The sequence below is a fragment of the Liolophura sinensis genome, chromosome 13 (genome assembly GCF_032854445.1).
Source record: "Liolophura sinensis isolate JHLJ2023 chromosome 13, CUHK_Ljap_v2, whole genome shotgun sequence".
Lineage (NCBI taxonomy): Eukaryota > Metazoa > Mollusca > Polyplacophora > Chitonida > Chitonidae > Liolophura > Liolophura sinensis.
The window spans coordinates 19,756,948-19,775,161 of NC_088307.1; the positions used below are offsets into that span (position 1 = coordinate 19,756,948).

General features: G+C 37.4%; 1 protein-coding gene across 1 annotated transcript in view; it reads left to right on the forward strand.

Moving 5' to 3' along the window:
* LOC135480652 (laminin-like protein epi-1) overlaps positions 1–5,434 on the forward strand; it is a 29,794-nt gene extending 24,360 nt beyond the window's left edge. Inside the window, exons 5-7 of the mRNA XM_064760548.1 lie at positions 684–845; positions 2,056–2,160; positions 4,468–5,434. Coding sequence (XP_064616618.1) covers positions 684–845; positions 2,056–2,160; positions 4,468–4,796 — 596 coding nt within the window. The 3' untranslated portion in view covers positions 4,797–5,434. The remainder of the gene's footprint in view (positions 1–683; positions 846–2,055; positions 2,161–4,467) is intronic.
* Positions 5,435–18,214: the final 12,780 nt, after the last annotated feature.

Genomic DNA, 18,214 nt, shown 5'->3' on the forward strand with positions numbered 1-18,214 from the left:
GGTTCGTGAAACGGAAAATAATTTCAGGCTGCAAAAATTAGAGAACTTAATGATACTAAAATGTAAAATTTCATTTGGATCCTTCTGATTTTCGACACTTAATTTTTTTTTTTTTTTGGAAAAGTCATTTTGAAAAATACTTTGAGACGGTGTAAAATACAGGTTTAGGAGTATTGTATCAGATGCATTGAGCAGCTTGATTCATATTCATTACCCAGCTTGATTTATATTCAGTAGTGTGTAGAGGGAAAAGATCCAAATCATGATTTAATCCCTCTACACGGTTACTTTTTACTATCTCCAGCCCGGTGAAGTGTGGCTACTGTTACACCAGTTAGCTTTTACACTTACATTTGATCTTTCTATGTGTGTACATCTGTTTGGAGTTACCATCCAGGTGAAATGCTCTTAGTGCTATGCTGATTTACAGTTATATTTGATCTTTCTATGTGTGTATATCTGTTTGCAGTTACCATCCAGGTGAAATGTGTGTACATCTGTTTGGAGTTACCATCCAGGTGAAATGTGTGTACATCTGTTTGGAGTTACCATCCAGGTGAAATGTGTGTACATCTGTTTGCAGTTACCATTCAGGTGAAATGCTCTTAGTGATATGCTGGTTTATACACCAGTGACTTTTTCAATTTACAGAAATCCCTCCTATTTGTTCCATGTGTTTACAGTGAGTGGCCAATTGAAATGTACCAACTGCCACACTGGTTACACCGGTAACCTCTGCCACAGGTGTGCTCATGGTTACTATGCTGTAGACGGTCGCTGTCAGAGGTGTAATTGCCATGGCAACGAGGATGTGCGAAAGCTTCAAGTGTGTAGCCCAGCAACAGGTAAATCAATTTAAGGCATTAGGCAGTCCGACTCCATTTGCATAATTTGCTAGTTCTGTTTGAACAAGTTGATCAGAAGATTTCACGGCAAACTGTTAGGAATCTTTGTACATGAAAAATGAATTCTGTGTATAGGTTGTGGGACAGATTCCGTATGCAAATTATACACAAATTCAGTTTATTATTTATATATACATTGTACTTGTAGGTGAAATGTTAGGATATCCGTCACTGGTAAAAGTGTTCTTTTGCATTTTTAGTGATCACTTGTGTTATTACATTTGAGTATTTCACTCCCAGATGCCATGATGTCCAAAAAGGAACCTATCAAATTTGAAATGTTCCAATCTGAGCTCAGTTTGTCTACTCCTTAAATTCTCCACATTTTCGCATATGAAAGAGCAACTTTTTGTGCAACTTATCCAGGTGTTTAATTTAATTTGGGGGATAAAACAACATTGGGTGGAATGGCCAATTTCAGGGCTTCACAAAAAGTGTACCATTATCAGTTTACAAAGAATAATGCTTGAATAAACAGCTTGCTAATTGGTGGAAAGGTTGAAGAATTACAGTAATCCCATTTTAGTCAACTTAAACATCGCAGAACAATATTAAATACCTCGCCCTCAAACAACACATCATATACAACACCCAAAAGTATTCATGTATGTACGAGTCAGTGCATTCATTCCTGTTTTTATTATTGCATGCGTGGATTCATAATTCATGACATCATGGATTCATCCCTGTGTTTATTTCTAAACACATGAATGAATCGTATTACAAGCTTAATTATTTGTATAAATAAGTTATAATTACAAGCTTGCATTCTTTCATAACATTGTGTATTCATTCTTGACATGATGGATTCATTCTTGTATTCATTATTATATGCATGGTTCCACTCATAACATCATGGATTCAAACTTGTATTCATTATTACATACATAGTTCCACTCATTAAATTATGGATTCATACTTGTATTCATTATTGCATGCATAGTTTCACTCATCACATCATGGATTAATTCCCCTGTTTCCTAATATATTAACAGATTGCTTCATGACAGCGTGGATTCATTCCTGTGTTTACTATTACATGCTTGCATTTATTCATGACATCATGGATTCATTCTTGTATTTATTATTACATACATGGTTCCTTTCATAACATCATGGATTCATTCCTGAGTTTATTTGCATCATACAGGTCAGTGTATGGGCTGTCTCCACAACACTTCCGGGTTCTTCTGTGACATGTGTGCTGAGGGTTACAGAGGGGACCCCATCAAGGCCAAGAACTGCACCCTAATCTGTAAGTTGCTTACACACCTGGGGAAAATCTAATTTTTAAAAATTTTTACAAGTATATTTACTTTATTTATTTATTTATTTGATTGATGTTTTACGTTGTACTCAAGAATATTTCACTTATACGACGGCGGCCAGCATTATGGTGGGTGGAAACCGGGCAGAGCCCGTGGGAAACCCACAAAAATCCGCAGGTTGCTGGTGGACCTTCCCACGTACGACCGGAGAGGAAGCCAGCATGAGCTGGACTAGAACTCACAGAGAGGTGAGAGGCTCCTGGGTCATTACGCTGCACTAGCGCGCTAACCAACTGAGCCACGGAGGCCCCATCAAGTATGTTTACTAGTACAAGAAAATATATCATTGCTAAAAATACATTTTTGTGTTCAGAAGCCATTTGATATGCAAACAAAAATGTCACTTGTAAGTTCAGTCTGTAAATGTAACACACTTAGTGAAACTTGTGAAATACAGTATGTCTCAAAAAGAGTTTTAATAGTAGCATAATTTGCTACTATTAAAACTCTTTTAATAATACGAAATATTACTCTTTGGGCCTGAGTTGAATATATTTTGTTTTCCTAGCAAACCTAAGAACACGGAAGTTCTATAGAACTCTCAGAATAAAACAAAGTGAGTAACTTGTGGACGAAATTTTAGGTCAAATATGGTGTGTGTCTCCGTACCATGGCATGTGAGCCCCTGGTCTAGAAGGTTAATGGTGCAAATATAGTGTGGGTCTGCCCCAGACAAAGGAGGTTACTAGTGCAAATACAGTGTGGGTCTCCGTGCCACGGCATGTGAGCCCCTGGTCTAGAAGGTTAATGGTGCAAATATAGTGTGGGTCTGCCCCAGGCAAAGGAGGTTACTAGTGCAAATACAGTGTGTGTCTACGTGCCACGGCACGTGAGCCCCTGGTCTAGAAGGTTAATGGTGCAAATATAGTGTGGGTCTGCCCCAGACAAAGGAGGTTACTAGTGCAAATACAGTGTGGGTCTCCCTTCTACGGCACATGAGCCCCTGGCCTAGGAGGTTAATGGTGCAAATACAGTGTGGGTCTGCCTGCGATGACTGATGGCTGTGACGTACATATATGCAGGCCTTGATCTTTGTTTTTCAGGAGAGGTGTGATTATCATACCCCTTGTAAAAGACTAGGAGTGTGATTTGCACACTACGTGTAAATTAACACTATCAAGACTTTTGATAGTCAGGTGTGTTGTTATTTATTTGATTGGTTTTTTTTATGGCGTACTCAAGAATATTTCACTTATACAACAGCGGCTATCATTATGGTGGATGAAAACAAAGCTGAGTCCAGGGGAAACCCACAATCATCCACAGGTTGCTGGCAGACGTTCGGTATGAGCTAGACTTGAACTCACAGTGACAGGTGTGTTGTACTATGAAACCTAGGCTTTGTTTCAAGTGTAAGTTATGAGAGAGAGTGTGATTGCATGTCTCAAATTAATATACATGGATATGTATAGACAGCATTCAACACAAACCATGTCAGGGTACAGCATTCAACACAAACCATGTCAGAGTACAGCATTCAACACAACCATGTCAGAGTACAGCATTCAACACAAACCATGTCACAGTACGGCATTCAACATAACCATGTCACGGTACGGCATTCAACACAACCATGTCAGAGTACAGCATTCAACACAAACCATGTCAGGGTACAGCATTCAACACAACCATGTCAGGGTACAGCATTCAACACAAACCATGTCAGGGTACAGCATTCAACACAACCATGTCAGGGTACAGCATTCAACACAAACCATGTCAGGGTACAGCATTCAACACAACCATGTCAGGGTACAGCATTCAACATAAACCATGTCAGGGTACAGCATTCAACACAAACCATGTCTGAGTACAGCATTCAACACAACCATGTCAGAGTACAGCATTCAACACAAACCATGTCTGAGTACAGCATTCAACACAAACCATGTCTGAGTACAGCATTCAACACAAACCATGTCTGAGTACAGCATTCAACACAACCATGTCAGAGTACAGCATTCAACACAAACCATGTCTGAGTACAGCATTCAACACAAACCATGTCTGAGTACAGCATTCAACACAAACCATGTCAGAGTACAGCATTCAACACAACCATGTCAGAGTACAGCATTCAACACAACCATGTCAGAGTACAGCATTCAACACAACCATGTCAGAGTACAGCATTCAACACAAACCATGTCAGAGTACAGCATTCAACACAAACCATGTCAGAGTACAGCATTCAACACAAACTAAATAAATAAGGGGTATGTTTCTTGTTTCAGCTGAACTTCAGACCGCTCACGCCGGATCTCCAGGGGTCGGGATTATTGCTGCGGTCTGTGTGGTCATCATCCTCAGTTTGTCCGCTTTGGCGGGACTCGTCGTTTACCGAAAGTGGAACAATTTCCCCCACATGAAGCGGTTCTGGACGGTAGAATTGCGAGATAATCACGAAAGCGTCAGTTTCTGCGGAGTGCCAGCTGACGAGCGCAACGGGATAGCGTCTGACGCCAAGACCTTTGATGACATGGCATTTTATGAGAAGCAGTCGAGTCGAGATGCACGTAGAGGAAAGGACTCGAGTTATGCCCCTTTACGAGAAGACATCTGAAAATGGACTGTGGTGGGTTTTTTTTTTTTCATGATGTTTTTTTCTTGCTGCCATCCTGGCAAGTAGTGAAGATTTATCAGCCTATGTCTTAGCTTGGCTGTCTCAAAGGAACAGTGTCTTTGTATACAGGGTACGTGTCATGTGTTAGCGTCCAGTGGAACAGGTACACTTGAGCCATGACTTGGTCATGGGTGTAATGATAATGTTATGACGTCCATTATTATAACACTAGCATTGTGGCATGGCCATTATGTTGTAGAGAGTTGGTCACCTTTGTAATGGTAATGATATGATGTTAAATGTAACAGCACCTGACAATAAGGTAATGACTTGGCGTAATGCGTAATGAGAATTATATGTGGCCTATCCAGGTATATGATCTTATAAATTAATGATAGTGTCATGGAGTCAGATGTATCAGCATTGGCACTGTGTCCTTGTGGTATGTCATGGTAGTAATCAAGCTTCCAGTGTTATGGTAATGGCATGCTGTCCATCATAACAGCACTTGTATTGTGGCTTGGTCATTACATGTACTTCTGGTCTCCTGTGTAATGGTAATGGCATGCTGTCCATCATAACAGCACTTGTATTGTGGCTTGGTCATTGCATGTACTTCTGGTCTCCTGTGTAATGGTAATGGCATGCTGTCCATCATAACAGCACTTGTATTGTGGCTTGGTCATTACATGTACTTCTGGTCTCCTGTGTAATGGTAATGGCATGCTGTCCATCATAACAGCACTTGTATTGTGGCTTGGTCATTGCATGTACTTCTGGTCTCCTGTGTAATGGTAATGGCATGCTGTCCATCATAACAGCACTTGTATTGTGGCTTGGTCATTACATGTACTTCTGGTCTCCTGTGTAATGGTAATGGCATGCTGTCCATCATAACAGCACTTGTATTGTGGCTTGGTCATTGCATGTACTTCTGGTCTCCTGTGTAATGGTAATGGCATAGTGCACATTATAACAACACTATCATTGTGGCTTGGCTCTTGCATCAGTAATGACCAGTCTCCTGTGTAGTGGAAGTGGCATGGTGCCCAGTGACATGTGAAAGCACTATAACTGTTGTCAATGTTACTCTCATGACTGTCTCAGTTGAATATACGGTATTACATTTGTGGCTTGATTAATGACCCTAATCTGGTTTTCAGTCTGAAGGTCATAACACATTCTGTGGTGCTCTTTTCATGACCTGGTCTCCAATGACTGTGACCACGACACACTCTTCACTGTAAAGTTCATGACATCGTGTCATGCAAGTGGATTGTCACACGGTCTGTAATGTAATGTTTATGACACCATGTGTAATCCCATGGACATGAGTTAATCATCATGATTAGATGTTCATTGTTAAACTTTGTGATCATCTCAAAAAGACTTCTGACAGTGGAACGCCTTGCATGGGCTGCAGTGTCCAGTATGATTATATGGCATGGTGTCCACAGTGTCATGATAAGAGTATAAAGTAGCAGCCCATGACATGGATTGCATGGTGCCTAGTCTAAACAGAATGACATGACTCCAACTCAAAGAGTCATGAGAATTGCTTACATGTATGTCAGATCACATGAGGAACAGCTGTTTTCTTTGATTAAGAAGGTGTTGTGAAATGCTGACACGCATTATTTATAGAATGCCATTTTTTTTAAGATGTCTGTGGATACTGTTGTGAAATTTGAATGTATTGTGGTTATTGAGGGCATATTATCTGCATATTTTTGTAGACCTTCCATATTTGAGGTGAGGGAAAATTGAATTTGTTGATTGAGTTGCCGTAAACTTCCAGTCGAAAGAAATGGAAACAGAGGACCTGTTATTCACAGCTTTAGTATTTAGAGGGTTAGTACCGGCAGACCAGCAAAATTTGGAGGAATGCTTACTTGGTTTCTACTTCACAGTTCCATGTACAGTGTTATCTTCCCTTGAAAATGCTGGTACCACTACTTTAAAACAGAAGATAAATCATCAATTAGATGGAGAACATTTTTCATTTTCATACCTTTTCTACTCTCAATTTTGAAGAGTTCACAAAGAAAGGTAAACTCGCCAAATAGTTGAATGTGTGGCAAGAATAATACGTGTACGTCATCAGTCTTTGTGGCATCTATATTTGGCAGACTTACAGTGAGTATATTTACCAGCGTTTGTAGCTCAGAAAGTTGACGGAAAATTTCGTTTTATCCCCCCCAAAAAGCTTTTTGATTTCAAACTTCATGTAAAAAATGTTGACAAGTTTTATATAGAAAATCAGTCCTTTAAACAATTTTATTCCAGCTTGCAACTCTTAAATTAGGCTGTGAATGGAGTTTTTACATTATTTAACTACTTTGCACATAGTAGTATTAATAACATAATAATCAATGTACATGTACAGTTTATGGTGTCAGTCAACTGTCCCTCAAATATAGACAATTTGATTACTGTATTATTTACTGTTAATTATCTTGTAAGGTTTCTACCTCTCTTCTGATTGATGACTTGTTTGTCTGTATTAGGGTTCTCTTCTCATGACAGGATTCAGACAGCATAAATCAATATATGCCCCATGAATTCACACTGGTTATCTTTCCCATCTGATTGGTAGAGAATGTCAGACATCATTTCCAAGTTTGTAACAGCCTGTTTGATTGGATAGATTCTGTTTTGGCAGAGACTCGGCCATTGGTGGATTCCAGACTACATGGGAAATACCTTTTTGTATGTGTTCCTCTCAAATATTAGAGGTCTTGGGATTCCCTGTTTTGATCAAAGGATATTGTTTGTTCTTTCTACCTAAACTGATCAGTGGTGAGATTATCTGTTGGGTGATCTTAGATTCAGGTTGTGAAAGCAATTGTATGAGTGTGAGGCAGCTTAATTAATACTGAAATTAAATGTAAGTGGCTTAAAACTGAAAGCAGCTCAATACTGAAAGCATCTTATCACAGAAGTGGCTTAAAATTGAAAGCATCCCAGTATTTAAAGCAACATAAAACTAAAGGTGGCTTTATAGTAAAAGCAACTCAGTAGTGACAGCAACATAATACTGAAAGTGGATTGATATTGGAGTATGCAGGAAAATTAAAAGCAGCTTAATTATGAAAATAGCTTAATACTGAAAGAAGCTCAATATTTAAGCAGCTTAATACTGAAAGACGTAAAATAACTAAACTTTTCAATACTTCTCTTAACCTTGACATTTTTTAACATGACCTTGATATGCCAGATGGCCTTAACTTTGTCACAAGTGTAGAAAAAACTCTAAAATTGTGGCTCAAATGTCGAAATTCTCGTAACTTACAACATATATTTTGTGTGTGATGTTTATCAAATACTCCCTAAATATTTCGTACTCTTTTGCTTTTTTTTTTAGTTTTATAAGCATGTGTATTTGACAATCCAACGTGTATTTTAATGGACTTTTTACACCATAGATATTACTATAGATTACTTGCCATACTTGTACAGGTAGGGAAAAGGAACATTTATATTGGATCCAACATAATTTGTTCAGAATGTCACTTATTATGATACTTCACCATGTGAAATGAAAACTTACACACCTTTATCTAATGTAGGGTAGTTGGGTTTGGGGGAAAATCCTCTATCTGATATGTTTAAATGCGTGCTATACATAAGATAAATCCTTCCCTTTTTTTTTACCTCATGTCACATGTGCATAGCTTTGTAATAAACAGGTTTGACCCCCACCCCCACCCACCCCTCCTTGCTAGAAAAGTGGATTGGTGACTTAAGACAAGTCCTTAAGAGTAAACAGTCTGCTACATGTCCTTGTACTAAACTCTTATAATTTTTAATTAATAGCTAACACATCAACAAATGTATGCAAAGGTCTGCATTTGATTTTATTTTATTATAAAATCGACTGATTTTTTTATTGAACTTGCTGGCCTCCTCTTCGGCCGTACGTGGGAAGGTTTGACAGCAACCTGCGGATGGTCGTGGGTTTCCCTCGGGCTCTGCCCGGTTTCCCCCTGCCATAATGCTGGCCACTGATGTATAAGTGAAATATTCTTGAGTGTGGTATAAAACACCAATGAAATAAATAAGTAAAATAAAATTTGATTGAACTAATTAGAAGATGGTAAAAATCTCTTTATTACGCAACACACAAATACAGCTGCACATTTTGTTGTAATATACATCAACCACTTCATTGTATTTGTAATAATTGCGTCGTTAAAATCGTTTATGATTATAGTTATCTGTACTCACAGTAGTTTTTTGAATTGTGTCTGAAAAAAATGGCATATGTTATTTTTTGCATAAGTACTCAGTACTTGTACCTGTAAACTGGCCCCATTTACATTAGCCATAGGACGGGGTGGTCTCAAGTGATGTAACATTTAATACACAAATTTCCACTGGGAATTTTGTCTTCCTTGTTACCTAAAACCCAATACACAGCTAGTTTTTTGAATTTTTTAAACAGTTTTTTAAACAACTTAAACAGTTGAATTTTTCTTTTTCAAGTAACAAAAACAAAAAGCCAGAAACATTGATATTCACGCTGTTTGTTTCTCAATACATTTTGCTGAAAATTTTAATCGTTTATTAACCTTTGACCTTTCAATTCGAAAAGCAGCGGTTTATGCATGACCTCTACATGTGCCTTAGCCTGCAAGTTTGCGACCCTCTCTACTAGTGGCCTTATATACATTTAGACTCTTTACCTCTTTGACCTTATATCTTTTATGTTGAAAGTTGTAATTGTGAAATGCTTTATGTGACGCTGAGAGACAGGAATGTTGTAAATGTACATGCGACCCTAAAGCATTGAGACTAAAGTAGCCTCTCATCAGAACAAGTAACACAAGTCAGGTGAAAACTTCATGAAAACCTGAAAAAAACAAAAAAAAATTTTTGAGAGGTTCTGTCTTATTGTCGTTCAAAGAAAAAAAAAATATAAAGCTTAACAAGAGCAAAGTTGTGTACCATTTAGCATATGTCAAATGTTTCAATCCTATGGTGAAAAAAAAATATTAAAACAATGTTTATGTATGTTTAAGTTAGAATTTGGCCAAAATTTGTGTTGTATAAACATGTTGTTTTTGAACTGGAGAATACTCAATACGGTATATAGCTAGATTAGCTTTGTTATCTGCTGTTTGTCAGTATACACAGCTTGTACATTGTAATTTATGGTTTGCTGACACATTCACTCTACCAGTGTTTGTTTTATTCACCAAATGCAGTACCCCTGATGTCTTTTATAGAAAAAGGAAATCAGAGCTGAAATTATACAGAGTTACTTCCCTTGTTACACGCACATAAAACCAGTCTGCTGTTCTGAGAAACAATATGTATATATGTATGTACATGCAAATACGTAAAATTGGCTAAACTTCTATCCATGACAAAGTTACACACATTCTGTCTGATTCTGACAAAGTTACACATTCTATCTGATTCTGACAAAGTTGCACACATTCTATCTGATTCCGGTACATTCTGTCTGATTCTGACAGTTGCACACATTCTGTCTGACAAAGTTGCACACATTCTGTCTGATTCTGACAAAGTTGCACACATTCTATCTGATTTCGGTACACGCTGTCTGATTCTGACAAAGTTACACACACTCTATCTGATTCTGACAAAGTTACACACATTCTATCTGATTCCGGTACATGCTGTCTGATTCTGACAAAGTTACACACACTCCATCTGATTCTGACAAAGTTGCACACATTCTGTCTGATTCTGACAAAGTTGCACACATTCTATCTGATTCTGACAAAGTTGCACACATTCTGTCGGATTCCGGTACATGCTGTCTGATTCTGACAAAGTTACACACACTCTATCTGATTCGGACAGCTACACATTCTATCTGATTCTGACAGTTGCACACATTCTGTCTGACAAAGTTGCACACATTCTTTCTGATTCTGCCAAAGTTGCACACACTCTATCTGATTCTGACAAAGTTACACATTCTATCTGATTCTGACAGTTGCACACATTCTATCTGATTCCGATACATGCTGTCTGATTCTGACAAAGTTACACACACTCTATCTGATTCTGACAAAGTTACTCGTATTCTGTCTGATTCTGACAAAGTTGCACACATTCTATCTGATTCTGACAGTTGCACACATTCTTTCTGATTCTGACAAAGTTACACACATTCTATCTGATTCTGACACATGCTGTCTGATTCTGACAAAGTTACACACATTCTATATGATTCTGACAAAGTTACACACATTCTATCTGATTCTGACAGTTGCACACATTCTGTCTGATTCTGACAAAGTTGTGCACATTCTATCTGATTCTGACACATGCTGTCTGATTCTGACAAAGTTATACACATTCTATCTGATTCTGACAAAGTTACACACATTCTATCTGATTCTGACAGTTGCACACATTCTTTCTGATTCTGACAAAGTTACACACATTCTATCTGATTCTGACAAAGTTACACACATTCTATCTGATTCTGACAAAGTTACACACATTCTATCTGATTCTGACAGTTGCACACATTCTTTCTGAATCTGACAAAGTTGCACACATTCTATCTGATTCTGACAGTTGCACACATTCTTTCTGAATCTGACAAAGTTGCACACATTCTATCTGATTCTGACACATGCTGTCTGATTCTGACAAAGTTACACACATTCTATCTGATTCTGACAAAGTTACACACATTCTATCTGATTCTGACAAAGTTACACACATTCTATCTGATTCTGACAGTTGCACACATTCTTTCTGAATCTGACAAAGTTACACACATTCTATCTGATTCTGACAGTTGCACACATTCTTTCTGAATCTGACAAAGTTGCACACATTCTATCTGATTCTGACACATGCTGTCTGATTCTGACGAAGTTGCACAAATTCTGTTCGATTCTGACAAAGTTGCGAATTTTGCCACATTATGACAGAAAGATGTTTAGCAGTTTGTTTGTAATGTTCTACTGACATGGAAGAATTTAGGCCTCAGTACCAAAAGCAGACTGAGCAAAAATAAAAAAACCAATGAGGCAATTTTATGTTGTTTTCTCTCAGTTCTACATAACATGTTAACTCAACAATTAGGGTTAGCAATCAGTATCAATTGTGGCTTCAATTTCCACCAGGTTTTCACATTTTAGGCCAATAATCCAGGAGATTTGGGAGCGTGAAAACAGAGTGGATGGTAATCACAGTTCACGTTCTTGTGATGCTAGTGGTGGACACACTCGGTACTGAGTGCTGTGAACAGTAATTACCATCCACTCTGTTTTCACGCTGCCATAGCTCCTGGATTATTGCCCTAAAATGTGAAAATCTGGTGGAAATTGAAGCCGCAACTGATAATGAAGACTTAACCAAATTGTTGAGTTAACACGTTACATAGAACTGAGAAAAAACAATATAAGATTGCTTCGTGCATTTGTATTTTTGTTGAGTATCGTATTGCATGAAATATGCGTTGCCTATAAAAAAGCACTTTTTGAGACAAAATTTTAGGTCATTAGTGTACTTGTATTTTGAGTTCAAATATTCCCTGTATATCATCAATAGTTCTGGTTTGCAATCATGCGTATCACTGTCGTGCTTATGCAGTTGGGTTATATAACAACATACATTTTCACTTCTATCCTTCTGTTTTTGTTTTGTTTTTTTGTTGTTTTTTTTCAAAAACAAAAATTGGGTATTTTATTTATTTTTTTGTGTCAGGGTAGGTTTTGTGTGTGTGTATTTGTGTAATTTGCACTGCTTGCCATTCCATGTATATTATATTCATGTTTTTAGATTGCATACATATATATATATTTTTTGAAGCTCCGTATTTTGGAAAAGCAATTGTAATTCCTTTTAAAATTAGAAATAATTTTCACACAAATGTGTCAAACTTTAATTGACTTTAATTATCCCATAATGAGAGTACTCATTTAACTGCTGCAAGACTGACAACAGTTTTGTAATACACAGATTAATATTTGGTTTGGTTTGGTTTTAATATAATTAATAAAGATTTGGTTTATATAAAATTATTTTGTGAATTTTGTTACCAAAACTGAATACCATAAGTGAATCCCTTTTTGTAGACAGATTGGAGTTTGTAGCTGCTTCTGACTTAATCAGTTTGATGACATCCATGGTGGATTAATTCAGGTGTTTTTTTTATGTTAAATGTGGCATGAAAAATACAGGGGCCTGAGATTTTTTCTGCGCAAAATATTTGAGGTGAAGGTTATTTTTGACATAACAGAAATACATAACTCATACATCCACACCCACTTGTAAACTCTCAAACTCTGTATTTGACAAATATTCTACTGGTACTCAAAATTCACAATTTATAAATTTGCAGCTTGAGTATAAATTTACAAATCCACAGCTCACAAATACAAACCCACAACTCACGAGTAGAAATCCAGAACTCACAAATACAAGCCCACAACTCACAAATACAAACCCACAACTCACAAATACAAACCCACAACTCACAAATACAAGCCCACAACTCACAAATACAAACCCACAACTCACAAATACAAGCCCACAACTCACAAATACAACCCCACAACTCACAAATACAAGCCCACAACTCACAAATACAAACCCAAAACTTACAAATCTACAACTCAGTTTATCCACTAATCTTACAAGTCCACAACTGGAATCTACAAGTATCTTGAAACGTAATGTTGAAGAAATTTCTCACTGAATATCTTTGGAGAAAAAAAAAAAAGAAACTTCCACTAAATGATTCAGCTGTATTGCCACGGTAGGAGGTCCTCCCCCAGGGAGAATTAAATGACCTTGTGTTTCTAACAGTTCCTGAACACAGTTCAGGTTGTTTTTTGTTTACTTTCCTTCTGACATATACACTTCCTTTTTGTCATATTTATAAGGCAAAAGTGTTTGAAGGTAATTTTTGTCTTTTTATGGTGCTTATCTGTAAGCTTGGCCTTTAGCAGAATGTGAATATGGTGTGATACGCTTCACGTGTACCTGTATGTGACTGTAGATTGCTGCATGTTTATAATACAGTGATTTCATTGGGTGTTTATGGTTTCAGAATATATTAATTGTTCAAGTAGCCCAATTTTATACATAACTAAAGTGTTATCAGATTGTAAAATTGTGCTGTATTCTTTACGTTGTTGTTTTTTTTTCCCCCATGTTTATTTTCATTTTTTTTTTTTCATCTTTATTAGTTGTACATCTACGTAATGATTGTATATATGTGTATATTTTGATGTACGCATATGTTAACATTGACCATGAGACAAGCTTCATTGAACACACGTTAAAGCATTATAACTGTTTATTTTCCCCTTTGCTGTATTTTTGACTTCCACTGACGGCTGATTGTTTTTGCATCACCATAACAGCATTTGTCACTTACGGGGGATGTGGGTAATTCGGGGTGATATTTTCACTTCAGAAATAAAAGGAAAATATTGTTTTTTTTTTTCCTGTGTATTTAATGTAGATAAAACAAATAAATGTAATGTGATTTTTCCATAATACTCATATATGTGTGTATAAATATGTGTATGTACAATATGTGTAATGTTATACATACAGTCATGCTTTTTTTCCTTTTCCTTCCAATGTACATGTATTTATTGTGCATAAATATGTGTATAAATATGTGTATGTACAATATGTTTAATGTTATACATACAGTCATGCTTCTTTTCCTTTTCCTTCCAATGTACATGTATTTATTGTGCATGTATTTTTGTGCATTGATGAAATATTGGACTATTTTTAGTATTGAGACACCCATGGAAAAAATGAAAAAAAAAAAAATTGCTGGTCGAAAAACAAAACTGTAGGGAGGTTGGCGCCTTATGTGTTCTCGCATGGCTGGAATTCAAGTTTGTCTCACTGCCGTCAGTATTTTGGTAAACTGAATTAGTGTCTCTTCACAGTTCTGGGATTCAAAGCTGGCATCTTCCAAGTTTGTAATTGCCAGTTTATTAATGCCTGGAAATATTTACTTTCACAGATTTGTTAACTGGTGAAGACTCTGCTGATTGCTAAGTATCCAAATTACTGTTTTTCACCTTAAGTTTCACATTTTTCAGTTGACACATCATACTGCATTCTGACTGATTTTACCAGCTTATGGAGAGTTAAGTAAAGTTTTTTATAAAGTTTGAGTAAAATTCATTTACCAGAAACTTGAGTGTTTACAATCAAATTATCCAAAGGGCATTTTTGGATAACAAACTTAAGGTGAACTACAGTATTTTACTAGGGATGTTTGGTTTCTCAGATGTTCAGACAGTCTGGTCACAGAACAATTAAAAAGCTTCTGTTTAACTCCAACAACTCTCTGCTTTGATGAGGCCACACCAATGATTTTTGGCAAAAAAATGACCCATGCAAATCCAGTAAGATTATCCCTATTTTTTTAGAATCTTGTCTGTGCACATGTTAAGTTAATGTTAAGTCAGTTATAAAGTTTCTAAGCGAGTCACTTTATATCTTTTTTGAAATTTGATATCATTTTATCGCTACACATAGCACAGGTATGAGTGGTAGGTTGATGCAGACATAAAAATAATTTGGAAATAATTTGATTTACTCTTGTAAATAGAGAAGATTTGATTTGATTTAATAAGTAATTATGGATTTTTTATTTTTTTGCCCAAAAATCTCTGGTGTAACCCTGTAAAAAAACAAAAGCTAAGGTAAAAATATCACATCGGAGAGAGCCATTCAGAGTTCAGTGACACCATGTACATGGTGCTGGTGTACTTGGTACCATTCTGTTACAGGACCAACAACTGTAGGTCAAGTCACGTCAGACATGTTGTGAGACTAAACCAGCTAATAGTTCTGTGTCAGAGTTGTCTCCCCTGTGGTTTTTCAAAACAGTTGTGCTTTTACAGAAAACGTGCATTAAAGTGTACAGTAAATTAAAATATTCTGTGATTGGTATTAAATAGTTTTGTCGAAGGTGGTAGAATTGTCTCTGAACGTCAAAATGTTAGTCCTCAATAAATGCCATTTTCTTTGAATTTATTTTGTTGCAGTATTGTATTTCCTTGTGTTGCCTCAGATTGAGTTTAGCACATTGAGAATCTGCTTTTGACTGGCTACACCTGATGTAAATGTCTATGATATTTAGAAATACTCAAGCAACTTTTCTTTATCAAATAAATAAATCAGTAAAACACAAAACCAGGAGAAAAGTATTGATCTTCACAATGTCCAAGCGCAAACTTAAGAACAGACTTGTTGCATGGTTGTGTCAGACAATTTCTCATTTGTCAAACAATAGGGGAGTAACCTGTTCAAACTCTTTTGTCATTGAAGGTAAAAACAGTCCTGTATAATGTTGACATTACCAATCACTTATCGTACCATGCTCCAGACGTGCAAGTGGCACCTCTTTCCTTCAGATATCTCTCAAGTTCACAGCTGTTCAGCTCCTCAGTTTTCTCTATCGTTTGTCTACTCTAAATAACTTTTTGCGAAACTTTTTTCACATGCCGATGTTATAGTGAACCTGATCACACAATAGTTGCCTAACATTTTTGACTGGTCACACAATACAGTTGGACTTTTTTTTTTTAGCTTTACTGTTAAAAGAGTTCAAACTCGACTCCCTTATTGCTCTCTCGCTCTAGCATGTACATATACATAAAAGCTTCGACTGCAAGCAATTAACCTCTTCTCAGGAGTGTGAATGGAATTTAGCTTCATTGAAAGCTGCCTTACTGGAAAAGCATGCCAAAGACACCAAAATGTGTGCCTCACAAATTCACAGTGCACTGACATTAATAGTATTTTGGCCTTGTAGTCTTCTAAGCTTGGCAGACACAGGATCTTTCGACCTAACTCGACTCAACTTGACTGTTGTGCTAGTCCTAGGCCGGTATTTTCAAACGTTTTAAGACTCCAGTCAAAAATTAGAACTCAGCTGCAGTTAAAATGCTGCGTTCTAGAAAGTCTAAAATTTATACGCTAATTTTTTACTGCAGAACAATGTGCCAGTCACAACTTGAGTTCTTTTTTGTTCTGAGTTCAGCTTTTTAAGCACTTGAAATTTTTGTCTTAAGTCTAAAGCTGCCCTCAGCTTTAACATATGCTGATATATACTAAATAATGATAAAATTCAGATGGATTTGTACTCTTAGTCATTACATGTTGCTTCAATCCAAAGTCGTATGGCCATCAAGGAATGGAGCCAACTTAGAGCGAGTTAAGTTGAATTGCATCTTAAGCTCACATGTGTATATAGTGTGACTCACTGAGGTGTTAGAGCATAATGCTTGCAGTGAGACAGCACTGTGCAAATACCAAGATTGGAGAAAATGTTTGAATACGTAATCATTCATATTTAGGTATTCAGAAGCCACATACAGTTTTGTCTACGGCCCTAAAAAAGAAAGGCATGTAGTGTTTAAATTCAGTTCTCACTGGGAAGAGCTGTTTCAATGAAAGCAATATGGCTGAAATATTGCGGCCATAGTGTTGAGACATGAACATTTATTCAGTCCATTCCCCCCACACTCTGCCTACATGGGCTCCCCCACCTGTATAAATCTAGTACCTGTTGAGTTGACAGTGGTTTCCCTCACATTCTGTCCACATGGGCTCCTCCACCAATATAACCCTGGTATCTGGTGAGGTTACAGTGGTTTCCCTCACAATCTGTCCACATGAGCTCCTCCACCAATATAACCCGGGTACCTGATGAGGTTACAGTGGTTTCCCTCACATTCTGTCCACATGGGCTCCTCCACCAATATAACCCTGGTATCTGGTGAGGTTACAGTGGTTTCCCTCACATTCTGTCTACATGAGCTCCTCCATCAATATAACCCTGGTATCTGGTGAGGTTACAGTGGTTTCCCTCACATTCTGTCTACATGGGCTCCTCCACCTGTATAAACCTGGTACCTGATGAGGTTACAGTGGTTTCCCTCACACTCTGTCTACATGAGCTCCTCCACCAATATAACCCTGGTGTCTGGTGAGGTTACAGTGGTTTCCCTCACATTCTGTCTACATGGGCCCCTCCACCAATATAGCCCTGGTATCTGGTGAGGTTACAGTGGTTTCCCTCACACTCTGTCTACATGAGCTCCTCCACCAATATAACCCTGGTACCTGATGAGGTTACAGTGGTTTCCCTCACATTCTGTCCACATGGGCTCCTCCACCTGTATAACCCTGGTACCTGATGAGGTTACAGTAGTTTCCCTCACATTCTGCCTACATGGGCTCCTCCACCAATATAACCCTGGTATCTGGTGAGGTTACAGTGGTTTCCCTCACATTCTGTCTACATGGGCTCCTCCACCAATATAACCCTGGTACCTGATGAGGTTACAGTGGTTTCCCTCACATTCTGTCTACATGGGCTCCCCCACCTGTATAAACCTGGTACCTGATGAGGTTATAGTGGTTTCCCTCACATTCTGCCT